Here is a 13,986-nt window from a genome sequence, read left to right as displayed (position 1 = left end):
ACTTCAACATATCTTTTTGGCGGACACAGTTCAGCCCAGAACAGGTTAGGAACCTTAGGGACACTGGAATGTCTGCTCTGGAGAATGATAGAAAAGAAAGGGTGGATAGCCATAACCTTCTTTGTCTGAACTGTTTGTTCAAATGCCTTAGCCTTTGATTCCCACTGATTCGTGTATTCCATTCTTTGTGTACTGGTATCTTGACCTTTACACCCTGCTTGCCAGCTTGTTGCCCACAACCTGCCTGGCTCCTCCTCGGGTGGATGTATTGATTTGGACATGGTCTACCTACTTGAGCACCTACCACTTGTCTGCTCCCCTCTCATCTGTTCCATTCTTGCGGAATCTGGACTCAGCCCCAACCTGGGCTTGGGATATTTGTGTACATCACTGTGGAGAACCAGGCCTCTTAGCAGACTTCCTTTACCACATGGGAACTCCTAGTGCTGACTTCTCATAGTGCTTCTGTCTGGAATCCACTTGAAGTCGGGTGTGACATGGCGTTCATATGTCAGGGCTGCCGCAGAAAGAAGTCTGTTACCGAATGGGAAGTTAGACCAAGTCTTCCAACTGTAAGCATGTTTATAATTCCTTGATCTTTTAGGAAACCTCTCTTGCCAGTAAGATTGTTTCCTCAAAGATGCATCATTCTTGGCAGTTATTACAATTTTCCTCCCGCTAGCAGGACCTATGCCGGGTATTCGCTAACAGCTTGTCTGCTTGTCTGATCTTCGAGTGGCATTAGAGAAGCTGCAAAAGCCCAGACTGGGTTTACCTAACAGCTGAGGGATGCCTTTCCTCCCTGTAGATCACATGACTAGGTGTGCCTGTCGAGTTGGCTGTCCTTTTAAAGATCAGAGAAGTGTAGGAGTTTTACCTACTATAACAGCTGCTGGGGATGATACATCTTCAGAGAAACAATATAAATGGTAAGTAACGGTGGAGGGAGGTTAACAGCACATCCTCCCTTACTCTTTTCTATCTTCCTTTCTAAAGTGAGGATGCCCCTTTCAGATGATTTAAAACATCTTTGAGTAGCACAGACCATCTTTAAAAGAAAGGAAATAAGTCCTCCCCATCCCTTTTGAAATATCTTTGTGCTCTTGGTGGTTTAGAAAGAGGAGACATGAACTCTGTCATTTAGTTCAGGGGCACTGCTCCTCTCCCAGCTCAGTCCCTTTTATGAGTTTACTCTAGAAGAGCCCTGATGTGACATAATGAACTGTCATTTTTACACACTCTGGAGGCGTGCGTCCCATGCTCTTTGCCACTGAAACAGCCAGGGAAGAACAGAGCGGGCTTCAGCTCAGATGGGATTGGATCTGTGTGTGGTGGGCTGCTGTGATCTATTCACAAGTGAAGTACCACAGAGTTTTCACAGTTTCTCCAAGAGCAGCTTTAGAGGCAGACAGGGAAACAAACTGTTAGAAGAAACCCAGCCCAGGACTTGCCATCTGGGGAGAGAAAAGGACTCGCAATAACTGCTGTAAGATTCCCACCTTGGAAGAAGTATCTCCAAGGCCTCAAATGACCCCATCTCCCGGTTTTCTGGGAGAATGAATTGATTTTGGATGAAATCTCTAAGATCCTTTTCTAGGTCAGAGTAAGTAACCTTGGACCTGGCTTTTCCTAACCACACGTGTGGGAGAGATACATCTATCAAGAACTTAGAGTACATAACTGCATTGATTTGTTGACTTATGTGTCTTTACTAGTCTACAAGCTCCTTAAGTTTTTTGTTTTTTTTTTTTTGAGAGGGAAAGAGCTAGTCTACTTTTTTACATTAAGTTAATTTTTTGAATGATTAACACATTCATGTGTTTCAAAAATCAAAACTATAAAAATAGGTGTGTTTCAGATGTCTGATTTCACACTCTTCCCTGCTGTCTTTTGTATCCTTTGCATCTTTATGCAAATAAAAGCAAATATTAATATACATTCTAATTTTCCACTTTACTTAAAAAGTAACTATCTACACATCGTCCAGCACCTTGTTTTTTTCACTTAAAGTACCCTGGATATCTTTCTATATCAGTACTTAAAGAACTTCCTTACTCTTTCTTTATGAATATACTCCATTGTATTGGGTGTACTAAGATTCTATTAAAATAGTTTATTTTGTCTTTTGCTATTGTAACCAATGCCACAGTGAATGGCTCTGTCCAGATATCATTTTGTTCCCATGCAGGTTTATCTGTAGGATATTCTTAGAAGTATGATTGTTGAGTCCAAGAGTAAATGCACTTATAATCTCTGTGTTATCTCCAGGATCCAGTGTCCATGCTACACAGAGTCTTTACTCAGTAAATAGTTGACTGAATGAGGAAATATATGGGAGGTGCTTTTTCTGGGTTTCTGACCAGTTTGCCCTGTAACCTATCTCAACGCTGCAATAAATTCTCTAAGATACTTCCAGTGTAAGGCATGTATTCCATTAAAGATAACCATCTATAAAAAGGACTTTTGGGTATGTTTATAACTAGACCTGTAAGAACATTTTGTGCATGCTTTTATTGGAGTTTTACAAACACACACACCACTGAATTTAGTCAAAAGTACATCTCCACACTCCAGTGAATGTATCACTTTATTTGGCTCTGATGGCTAAAGTCCTGTGAGTCAGAGTGGATATTTTTCCCCTCTTTCTTCCTTTCTCTCTCCCACTTGCAGTTTTATTTTTTGCCAAATGTTCAGGAAAGTCATCCTATAGACAGTGATGTAAACACCACCTGTTATGACTAATCTCCTGCGGTCTCTCCCTGTTCAGCGGCTTCCCACTGCTGAGGTGGCCAAAAGCAGTACGAAGGTCTGCACTGCTGGAGGGAGCCTCCGAAGTGTGGCTCGTCTGTCACCTGCCAGTACTCACAGCTTGTCAGTGGTGGTATTAAGTAAGAACGGAATCTTTGAGTTTCCTACTCCCAGTCTCTCTCACTGGGGCCTTAGCCCTCGTGAACCTTCATCTACTCATCCGTAGAATGAGGAAACGGGGCTTTATGAGTTGTAAAGTATCTTCACCTGAGTTTTATGATTTAAAGGGTTAGTTTTCCAACATACTGATTTTATTGATCTTTGTTAAGTTTTGTTTGACATTTCATAGTTTGCTAGCTCCTACTTCCATGTAAGTTTAGGATTCAGTTTTGCTGCTTGTTTTTATACCTGGTAGAGGGTTTGGCTTTGTTCAGTAGTGGAAATAACATGGAGTTTGTAATTTCCCAGGGTGGATTTGCTCTGTAACTTAGCAGCTGAATAATCTTGGAAAAATTACTTATCCTCTCTGTGCTTGTTTTCCTGTCTGTACAAGAGGATAATAAAGAAGCTACCTCATAAGGTTGTAAGGAAAACGGAAAAAAGCCTTTAAAAGCATTGTTTTGTGCCTTATGAAATGCACTAAATGTGAGGGTAATACATATAAGCAGTAAGTTGTAGGGGAGGGGATTGTGATGGCGCAGGACTGCCCATCACTCTTACCTCATGAGTAAATGACCCCACAGATTTTTTAAAATTTGAAACATGTCACACATATAGAAGAATATAATCAACATTTGTATATGGTTTCAATAATAATAAAATGAAAACTCATGAACTTAGCACTCAAATTTAAGAAAAAGAACATTACAGTCCCCTTAAAAGCTGCAGTGAGCCCACCCCAATCACATTGCCCTGCCTTTCTGTCCAGAGGTAGCTACTGTTCCCTCAATTTTATAAAAGTTTAGTTACCTTTGTACCTTTCCATAAACAACAAACTGCTTAGTTTTGAAAAACTGAATAGCAAGCACAGACCTGGATGTGTAAGGGACAATATTGCCACTGTTAAATGAAGATTTCCAGGAGATGATAACCAGAACAGAGTCTGTGAATCAGATCTGGCTCCGACTTCCCCAAAAATGTCCCTTCTGAGGTAGTCAGTGGGCAAGGTCATAAGTGAGTCCCAGGGAACAAAGGACAAGTATAAGGACACCTGACAGAGCTGTGATTTGCGCTGTGTATTAGATGTCTGGGAGACAGACGGCCTCTCCAGCTGTCAGGAGCGCCACAGGTTAGAGCAGTGAGGTGAACCGAGTGTCCGCAGCTGATTGAGACCAATGGAGAGCAGGAATTTTATCACCCCGCTGGCAAGACAAATCAAAGTACAGATAACAGTGTTATTCTGTCTTCAGTTAGAAAGAGTACAAAGACAGTCATGACAGGCACCAAAATTGCTCACTCTTAGACCACTCTGTTCTCATCTGTGCAGACTGCAGCTCTCATCTTTGGCTGTTGTGATTCCTGGTCCTGTGTATAATACATCTGCATCTCCATCTCTCTGCTTCTATCTGTCTCTGGAAGCTTGTAGAGCTGTCACTTTGTCTTGGGGATTTTGGAATTGCACAGTGCTGAGCCTTGGTGTGGGTCTGCTTTCATTCTTTGTGCTGTGTATCTAGTAGGCCCTTTCCATCAAGCAGCTCATGTCCTTGAATTCCAAGAAATTTTCTAGAATATTTTTTATTGGTGATTTTCTCCCATATGCTTTTTCTAGCCTATTCTTTCTGGGTCCCCTATTATTCAAAACCCAGACCTTCTGAATGCTTCATGTTCTTACTTTTTCACTCCTATTTTCCATTTCTTTATCCTTCTACTCTATATTTTTTAGAATTTCCTCAAAACCCTTCTTTTAAGTATTTTATTTCTGCTTATATGCTTTTAATTGACAAGAATTTTTTTCCCTTCTCTCTGAATATTTCTTTTTTTACAGTTCCTTCTTATTTTGTGATTGTACTTTTATCCCTCTGAGTGAATTAGTGATAGGTTTACACTTTTTTTTCCCTCCGTGCATGATTTCTGATTCTTCCAAGTTGCTTTTGCTTATTTGTTTTGGTGTCTGTCTTCCACGTTGGAATCACCTGAAGGCTTGTTCACTCACATGCTGGTGATGTTGATTCTAGCTAGAATACCTACTCCTGGCCTTTCCATTGGCAGCTTGGCTTCCTCGCAGCATGGTGACTGGATTCCAAGGGTGAGCATCCCAAAAGAGACAGCCAAGCAGAAATTTTATTGCGTTTTGTAATCTAGTCATACAGCATCACTTCTGCCACATTTTTCATCAGCATGGAGCCACTAAGGCTGGCCCATATTCAAAGGGAGAAGAATTGGACTCCATCTTTTGATGGGAGGAATAGCAAAGCATTTATGGACATATTTTAAAATCACCACATCATGTGAATGTAAAATGTAGATCTAGAAAGGGAAGCCAGGTCTTTTGACTCTTTATTTCAGACCTTTTTCTTTTACCCTGTTGTAAGGCAAGAAGTTGTAACTAAAAGCAGATCTTTAAATGACATATGAGTGTTAAGTTTCCAGGCTTCTTCAAGTTTCCAGGCTTCTTAAATTTTTCTGTTATAGGTCATTATGTAGTTCACTCTAGTAGATAATTTTTTTCTACTTTTTTGGGCTGGTTTATAAGTCCTGTGCATTTTGTTCTTTAAAGTTGTAGAGATGTAAATTAGAAGTTATTGAACCAGTGGTTTTCAAACCTATATTTGTTATTTTTTCTTTTCATAGCAAAACAGTTTTTGAAAAACAAAATTTTTCTTAGAGCATCATTATATGAAGCAGAGAAAAGCTGAGCTGCTTTGAGTACACATCAACACAGCACCATTCCCCTGAGGTGGCCCTTGAAGTTCTTCTTGGGAATGACAGACTTAGGCCATCTCTTTCATTTTATGTCACGGCTGAGGCCTAAGGAGTTTCATGAAAGTTAGTAACCTAGCCAGCAACAGGACCTTAGCCCTTACTTGCAAGGCTGGTGCTTTTCCCATTACTTATTATTTAGTTACAGATTATTTGGGATGAAGCTTAGGGTATAGCATTTTGCAACAGTGTGTCACCAGCAGGAAACCTTTATATCAGTGTTTTCTCCCAGTAATAGCAGGATAAGGGACGGAGACCCAGGTTCCTCCTCCTGAACACCTAACCTACGTCAAGACTTTGTTTACCTTTGATGCCACTGTTGCTACCTGGGCTGTCTGACCAGAAACAGTCTTCAGTTTCCTAATCATGTGGCCAGTTTGCAATGTCAGTCTTCATCTTGGTGGCTACAGTTATGGAAAGCTACATATTATTGGTCTCCAACCAGAGTCAGCTGGTTAGCTTCTTGAGAACAGTGAGCTGGTAAAATTTGGCTAATAATCTCACACCCTTATGTATTGCTGTATTATGATCTTCACATTTTTGAAAATATACTACCAACCCCCACTATAACCCTTTTTCTTCTTATACTGGTATCAAGTGTTTTACTTAATGTTACTAAGCAACCAACTAAAATTGGCAACACTATATTAAAAGAAAGGGGAAAATGATTACTGCTTATCAATTTAGCACAGAGTGTTCCCAAGTATTGGCTGAATGAAACCTAAATGACAGTTTCACTGATAAATTTATTTTGACTTTTTTCAGTGTATTAAGATATTCCGTATTTCAGAAAAAGCTGCATATGATAAAACAAAGATTCGTTCTATTTATAATATCAGTTTGAGATTTAATTAATTCCTCATCACCACAGTTATTGATTTTCTCTTTTGAATTAGGTTTTAATAACCATCTGTGAGAACAGGCTGAAAGCCTGTCTCTGGAAACAATGCCTTGATATTCAGGGACATGTGAGCAGCTGTGAGCTGTTATTCTGCCTTTCTTAATAGTTGAATGTCACATCCTGTAGTTTGGCTTTCATTCACTAATGTGAGCAAAGGATTCTGCCTTTCTTTCTGACTCAAGTTCCATTAACATAGTACGTTAACATTCTTCATTACTCTTCAGTCCAAGTTACCTTCTGAACTAAAAATAAATTCCATTTGGGCCTCTGGTTCTAACCTCACCCTATAATCCTCTCAGCTTTGGCATTACAATTGCTCTTATATAAGTATCTCCCCACTCTCAGTCTTTGCCAAAATCCAGTTCTCTTACTAATAAAAATTTCCCTCTTCCATCTCAGCATGGTATTAATAAAAATGAGTGGGTATAAAAATGTGTATATATACTCTGTGAGTGAAGAAGTTAATTTATATGTGAATGAGTCTGTTTGTATCTAATAGTGGGTGTTTATACCCAGGTTGGGAAAGGTGTGTGGGAAGGGATAGGGAAGGATAAGCCTGGTGAAGAGGAAGAGAAACTATTGAGGAGCCTCAAAAGATAATAGTAACAAGACTGATGTTGGAGAGAGGTTCTTTTCTGTAACATTCTTTCCCATTAACAAAGATTTCAAAGCCCACAAGAAATCATTTGCAGAGATACCTAATTTTACTTGCTAAAAAGTTGAACTTCTGTCCAATTTGTGCTTAAAGTACAAATTGCTAGAAATTGGACATTTCCATATTTAATAAAAATTAATTATAAGGGAGAGGGTATGTATAGCTCAGTGGTAGAGTGCATGGTTAGCTTGCACAAGGTCCTAGGTTCAATCCCCAGTACCTCCATTAAAAAAATAATAAATCTAATTACCTCCCCCCAGTAAATAAATAAATAAATAATTTAAAAAATTAATTATAGAACTGAGTTAGAAATTTAATCATCTGTTTTATACTTTCAGTATCATTGTTCTCTCCTTAAACCACTGAACAGTGTTTCTCAGTGTGATCCCCAGACTAGCATGTTATATATGCAGATTCTTGGGCCCCACTCCAGACCCACTGAATCACAAACTTTGAGAGGGCCTTAGTAATCTGTGTGTTATTTCAACAAGATCTTCCAGTGATTCTGATATACAATAAAATTTGAAAACCATTGCTGTTGAGTATAAGAAATTGGCATCTCAGTACTATCTTCTAATATGAAAGTTTGTTTTAAAAGATACCCTAACACTAATAAAATTTGTCTCAGTCTGTTGAAGTCAGTGACAGATCCAAGTTTAGATGCTTGATTGGGAGAGTGAATAAGGAAGGAGGACCTTATATCTATGTTACTGCTATGATGATTGATACTGTTGTGTTTGCTTAGTTGAAATATATACCCTGATTACATTAGAGTGGAATTAAGTTCTATATGTGTATATTTCATTATTGGAGAATTTAGAATCTATAAAATATTAATCTATTCTATTGTTTGGAAGTACTGATACTTGAGAAAATACAGTACCAAAGTAAAATGCTTAGTGGAAGGGCTCAACAGCAGAATGGAGGGGATAGGAATTAATGAGCTGAAATATAGACCAATGGGAATTTCCCAATCTGAATAATAAAGAGAAAAATAGACTGGAAAGAAAAAGTCAATCGTTTCAGACCTGTGGGACTATAACCAAAGATATTACATTCTTGTCACTGGAGTCTTAGAAGGAGAGGAAAATGAGGGTAGGCTGAAAAAATACTCAAGAAGTGACTAAAAGCTTCCCACATTTGGCAAGAGACATAAACTTACAGGTGTGGGAAGCTGAGCAAATCCCATACATGATAAACTCAAAGAATCCTCATCAAGTCATAATTAGACCTCTGAAAACTAAAAACAACAGCAACAAAATGCTGAAAAGCAGCCAGAGAAACAGGACACCTTTACCTATAGGGGAAAACATTTCAAATAACAGCAGATTTCTTCTCAGTAACCATGGAGGCCAGAAGGAAATGGCTGAAAGAACTGCCAACCCAGAATCCTGTACTTGGCAAAAATATTTTTCAGGAATGGAGAGAATATCAAGACATTCTCAGGAAAATGAAAAGATTTTGTTGCCAGTAGATGGTCTAAAAGTATGAATTCAGAGGTTCTCTAAACAGAAAGAAAACAATAAAAGAAGCAATCTTCAAACATCAATAAAAAGAAGGAACATGATAAGCAAAAATAGGTAAATGCAATAGACTTTCGTTTTCCTTTTGTGTTTTCTAAATTATGGTTGACAGTGGAAGCAAACATTATAACACTGACTGGTATGGTTCTAAATGTATGTAAGGAAATATTTAAGATAATGATAAACAGAGAAAGGTAAAGAAATGTCAAAGCAGTACAATTTCTATACTTCAGCTGGTAAAATGATAACACCAGTGGACCAAAATAAGTTATGTGTATACAATGTAATATCCAGAGCAACCTTTCAGTAACACTGCAGATAAATCAAAATGGAATTCTGAAAAATGTCCAAGTAACCCAGTGAGGTAGGAAAAATAAGAGAAAACAAATAGAAAACAAAAAAATTAAATGACATATCAATAATTATATTAAATGTAAATGGTCTAAATATATCAATTAAAAGACAGAGATTGGCAGAGTAGATTAAAAACATGCCCCAACTATATGCTATCTACAAGAAACTCAATTCAAATGTGGCAGTATGGGCAGGTTGAAAATAAAATGATGGAAACAGTAACAGCTATATTAACATCAGATAAAGTAGACTTAGAACAAAGAAAATTGCTGGAGCCAGAGAGGGATATTATGTAATGAGGGGTTTTGCCAAGAATAGATGGATGCAGAGGGCCCATGCTGAGATCTGAAAGGAGCAGGTGACCCCTGTGAATTCTCAAATCCATGGCTCCCTTCCAGGACAGGGGCCCCTTCTGAGATTAGAATCAAATCTGAGCAGCACTGGGACAATAGAAATTAAGGAAAGAGAGTACTTAAACATGGAGGAGGGAAACAGAGCCTGGAAATCTCAGAAAGCAAGCTGCAATATATTTGCATTCCACATAAAAACAACAAAAAAGAGCTACCCCTTCTAAAAGTTTGGGGAAATTAATTTCAAATAAAATTGGCTACAGAAGAGCAGCAAGGTCAAATTCTATAGTTTTTAACTATAAAATTGTAGATTATAATATTTAATTACAAAATTTATTGTAATAAAAAAAGAACAAAAAACAGTAACAGCCACTTGAACGGTTAGAGCACGTCAGAAACACATGCCCACACACAAAAAAACAAAATACTCTTTCAAGATGAGCTAAAATTCATTAAGAAAATAATATAGCACTTGAGAAAAACATAAATCAGAATTGCAGAAACTGAGAGGGAGAGGATAGCTCAATGGTAGAATGTGTGCTTAGCATGCATGAGGTACTGCATTCAATCCCCAGTACCTCCTCCAAAAATAAAATAGATGAATAAACCTAATCACCTCCCCCTGCATACACACACAAAAAGAACCGCAAAAACTGAAAAAGGTGACAATAAAGAAAGAAATTTGATTTTTTTCTTAATTTTAGAAATAAACTAGAAGGAATACAAGTAAACATTAACAGGTAATACCATTAGAGAACTAGAAGATGGGAAGGAGGAAATATTTAAAATTTAAAAAGAAAGAGATTGAGAGAAATTAACTAAAATTGGAATAGACAGAGTAAGGAAGAGCTGGTAACACTCTATTCCTTAACTGGTTAGTGATTTCGAAGATAGTTCATTAAGCCTTATAGTAATTCATTAAGCCATACATTTGTTGTATGAGGTTTTTCTGTACTTGTTTTATTTAACAGTTATAAGGTAATGAAATGCAACAAAAAGACAAGAAATGAGCTGGTGGATATTTGGGAAAAAAATACATAATATGTTCATGTAAATTGGTAAGAAAATGCTAAAATGCCAATAAAGAATTGCATATACAGGGGGTTGGAGGTATAGCCCCATGCACAAGTCTTGGGTTCGATCACCAGTATTTTCATTAAAAAAAAAAAAAAAGAGATTAAAGAAAATGATTTGCACATATAGTTGACTCTTGAGCAACATGGCTTTGAACTGTGCAGATACACTTATATGCTGATTTTTTTCAATGAACTTCAGTAAATATGTACTATAGCACTGCAGGATCCATGGTTGGTTGAATCTGTGGATACAGAGGGCCAACTATAAAGTTACGTGTGGATTTTCAACTGCACTGGGGGTCAGTGCCCAAACTCCTGCATTGTTCATGGGTCAGCTATAGTCAGAAAGCTACCAAACAACTAAAAACATCTAGTGTCACTGAAACATGTCCTGAAAGGCAACTTAGGGGAAGGGAGGAGGGGAAAGAAAAATTCTTTATGATATCTATAGATAACTTTTAATGTCAAATACAGCCTAATTTATCTGTTGTGGGTGAAGTTGGAGGGAACTGGCAATAGACCCTTCGGTAAGTGCCCTTCTCTAAGGTAGGTTTCTCTGTTACATGATCCCAAGGTGAATGCAATTCAAAAAAATCTATTTGTGTTTTGTTCATGTTGAGTTAGTCTGGTATTTTGTAGTTTGGGGAAATTTTATGATTAATTACACTGAATGCTTTTTTATGCTTCACAGTGAGAGACCTACCACCAATTTGCCTTGATGTTAGACAGAAACAGCGCATCTCTGTAGATGCAGGATCATCCGAAACAAAGGCCCCAGTTCTTCCAGAACCTGTCCTTCCAGTTCAGCCCAAAACTATGAAAGACTTTCTGTAAGTTTGGCTCACTATTATGTGTAGACATACAGTCACCCGCATGTCAGCACTTTACATAATTTAATGTGTTTTGGTGAGAAATTAATTGAACTTACGGCTTGTTATAAGGTATTAGCCAAGGCACAGAAGATTCAGGTATCTCAAGCTGAAGATGAAAACAAACATATAAGTGACAGGTAAAGGGGTAGATAATGTTGCAGCAAAAGAAACACTAAATAAGAGAAAATGAGTCAAAGCAAGCAAAAGGAGATAAAGGTGGTAATAAAATAATAGAATGCTTTCTTTTTAAAAAAAATTTTTTCCTCTATTATTTGTCACAAAAACCATAAAAACTATGTCACTACTAAAAAAAACCCAAATGGGTAACTTGAAGGACTAAGTGAGAATGAGAAAGTAGAGATAAAGTAAATAAAATCTGTCAAGAAATTTGACTGTAAAGTGAAGAAAAGAGTGATAGTTATAAGGAGGATGTTGAAAATCGACTTTTTAAAAAGCAAAAAATGGGTAAGTTGAAACTGGATTAATATCTTACTCCAATTAGGAATTATAAATTTATAAACTATTTACATTAACTGGAACATATTTCTATATTCAGCTTCGTTATGTCAAGTTGCAAGTTTGGTGACATTTCTTTGTAAAGAATTAATGCTATTTTATATGAATAATATTTTTATTAATTATGGCTAATAAATGTTTTTATTTTAGGGAAGATGTAGAAAAAGTTAAGTCATCAGGAGATTGGAAAACAGTACATGATTTTTATCTCACAACATTTGATTCTTTCCCGGAACTAAATGGTGCATTTAAGGTAATAATACATAAAACACATTTTTCACTTTTAGTTTTTTTTTTTAACATTTTTTATTGAGTTATAGTCATTTTGCTATGTTGTGTCAAATTCCAGTGTAGAGCACAATTTTTCAGTTACACATGAATATACATATATTCATTGTCACATTTTTTTTCGCTGTGAGCTACCACAAGATCTTGTATATATTTCCCTGTGCTGTACAGTATAATCTTGTTTATCTATTCTGCATATGCCTGTCAGTATCTACAAGTTTGGAAATCCCAGTCTGTCCCTTCCCACTCTCCTTCCCCTTGGCAACCACAAGTTTGTATTCTGTCTATGAGTCTGTTTCTGTTTTGTATTTATGTTCTTTTTTGTTGTTGTTGTTTTTGGATTCCTCATGTGAGCAATCTCATATGGTATTTTGCTTTCTCTTTCTGTTTTACTTCACTTAGAATGACATTCTCCAGGAATATCCATGTTGCTGCAAGTGGCGTTATATTGTCGTTTTTATGGCTGAATAGTATTCCATTGTGTAAATATACCACAGCTTCTTTATCCAGTCATCTGTTGATGGACTTTTAGGCTGTCTCCATGTCTTGGCTATTGTAAATAGTGCTGCTATGAACATTGGGGTGCAGGTGTCATTTTAAATTTTCCAAAAAGAGATACATAAGTTTACTTCTTTTTATATCAAGTGTGGGCTTAAGCAACTATTTAAGCAAACATAAATATGTATTAATTCTGAAATTACATGTATCACAAGTAAATATTACTTAAGTGCTATCTTGGATTGTTTTTATTTGTACTGATGTTAATGTTTGACTCCATTCTTTCAGTTTTAAAAAAGTTATTAAGATAATCCTTATATATTTATTTTTATTTTTAGCAGTTTTGCCCTAACAGTTGTTGTTTTAATCATTATACTAAAATTATTAGAAATTATGTAGGAATCATTATGGTTCAGATGTTACTTAGACTACTTCATAAAATGGTATATACACATAATTTCTTAATTGAATTTGCAGAAAGATGCCTCCGCCTCATTTAATACTATTGAAGACTCTGGGATTAATGCTAAATTTGTGAATGCTGTATATGATGCCTTACTTAATACTGTAAGTATTGTTTATGAACACATGCAAATAGTGTAATTCTTTGACTCTGCTGTATTTTAAAAATAGCCACATAAATATTGTAAAAGTCATCTTGTAACATAATTACATTAGAAACTCTGACATAATTTTATGGTAAATTTAGTTGGAGTTCTCAGAAAGTTAGATTTCTAACTAAATGAGAATTCAGCAGAAAATACTTTCATGTCCAGTCCTTGTTTAGAAAGGCTTGCTAAAATAAAAATCATATTTTACTGACTCAGCAAAAGGAGATAGGTTACTCGATTGTATTGGAATTAACACTGAATCTATAGACCAGTGGTTCTCAAATTTTAGCATGTATCAGAATTGCATAAAGTCTCCTTAATACACAGAGTTCCAGATTCAGCAGGTCTAGGATGAAAGTCTAACAGGTTCCAAGATGTGTTGATCTTCCTGACCCAGGGACCAGATTTTGAGAACCTCACTGCTACAGATCACTTTATGAAGATTTGACACCATTTCCATCTATGAGCGTGGTGTATCCCTTTAAGATTCATTACTTAAATTTTTAATTTCTCTTAGTCATGTTTTCTGGGTAAAGGTCTAACACATTTCTTGTTTTATTTATTTCTAGGAACTTGATTTTTTTTAATGCTATTATAATTTCACTTTCTAATTGTTACCAGTATATGAAAATACTTTCATATATTTATTGTTACCTAATTACCTTGCTAAATTCA

General features: G+C 36.6%; 1 protein-coding gene across 3 annotated transcripts in view; it reads left to right on the top strand.

Annotated features, from left to right (window-relative positions):
* The window catches only part of HECTD2 (HECT domain E3 ubiquitin protein ligase 2), a 62,447-nt gene that overhangs the window by 19,371 nt on the left and 29,090 nt on the right, over positions 1–13,986 (top strand). For all 3 annotated transcript variants that reach the window (XR_004323883.1, XM_032491330.1, XM_032491331.1), the window contains exons 3-5: positions 11,218–11,356; positions 12,065–12,167; positions 13,178–13,267. Coding sequence is in view for 2 of the 3 variants with exons in the window: in XM_032491330.1 (XP_032347221.1) it covers positions 11,218–11,356; positions 12,065–12,167; positions 13,178–13,267 (332 nt within the window). In the remaining variant the exon portion in view is untranslated. The remainder of the gene's footprint in view (positions 1–11,217; positions 11,357–12,064; positions 12,168–13,177; positions 13,268–13,986) is intronic.

This window comes from Camelus ferus, chromosome 11, assembly GCF_009834535.1.
Source record: "Camelus ferus isolate YT-003-E chromosome 11, BCGSAC_Cfer_1.0, whole genome shotgun sequence".
In the NCBI taxonomy this organism is placed as follows: Eukaryota; Metazoa; Chordata; class Mammalia; order Artiodactyla; family Camelidae; genus Camelus; species Camelus ferus.
The sequence above is the reverse complement of the archived record's forward strand: the minus strand, read 5'-3'. Positions and strand labels throughout refer to the sequence as shown.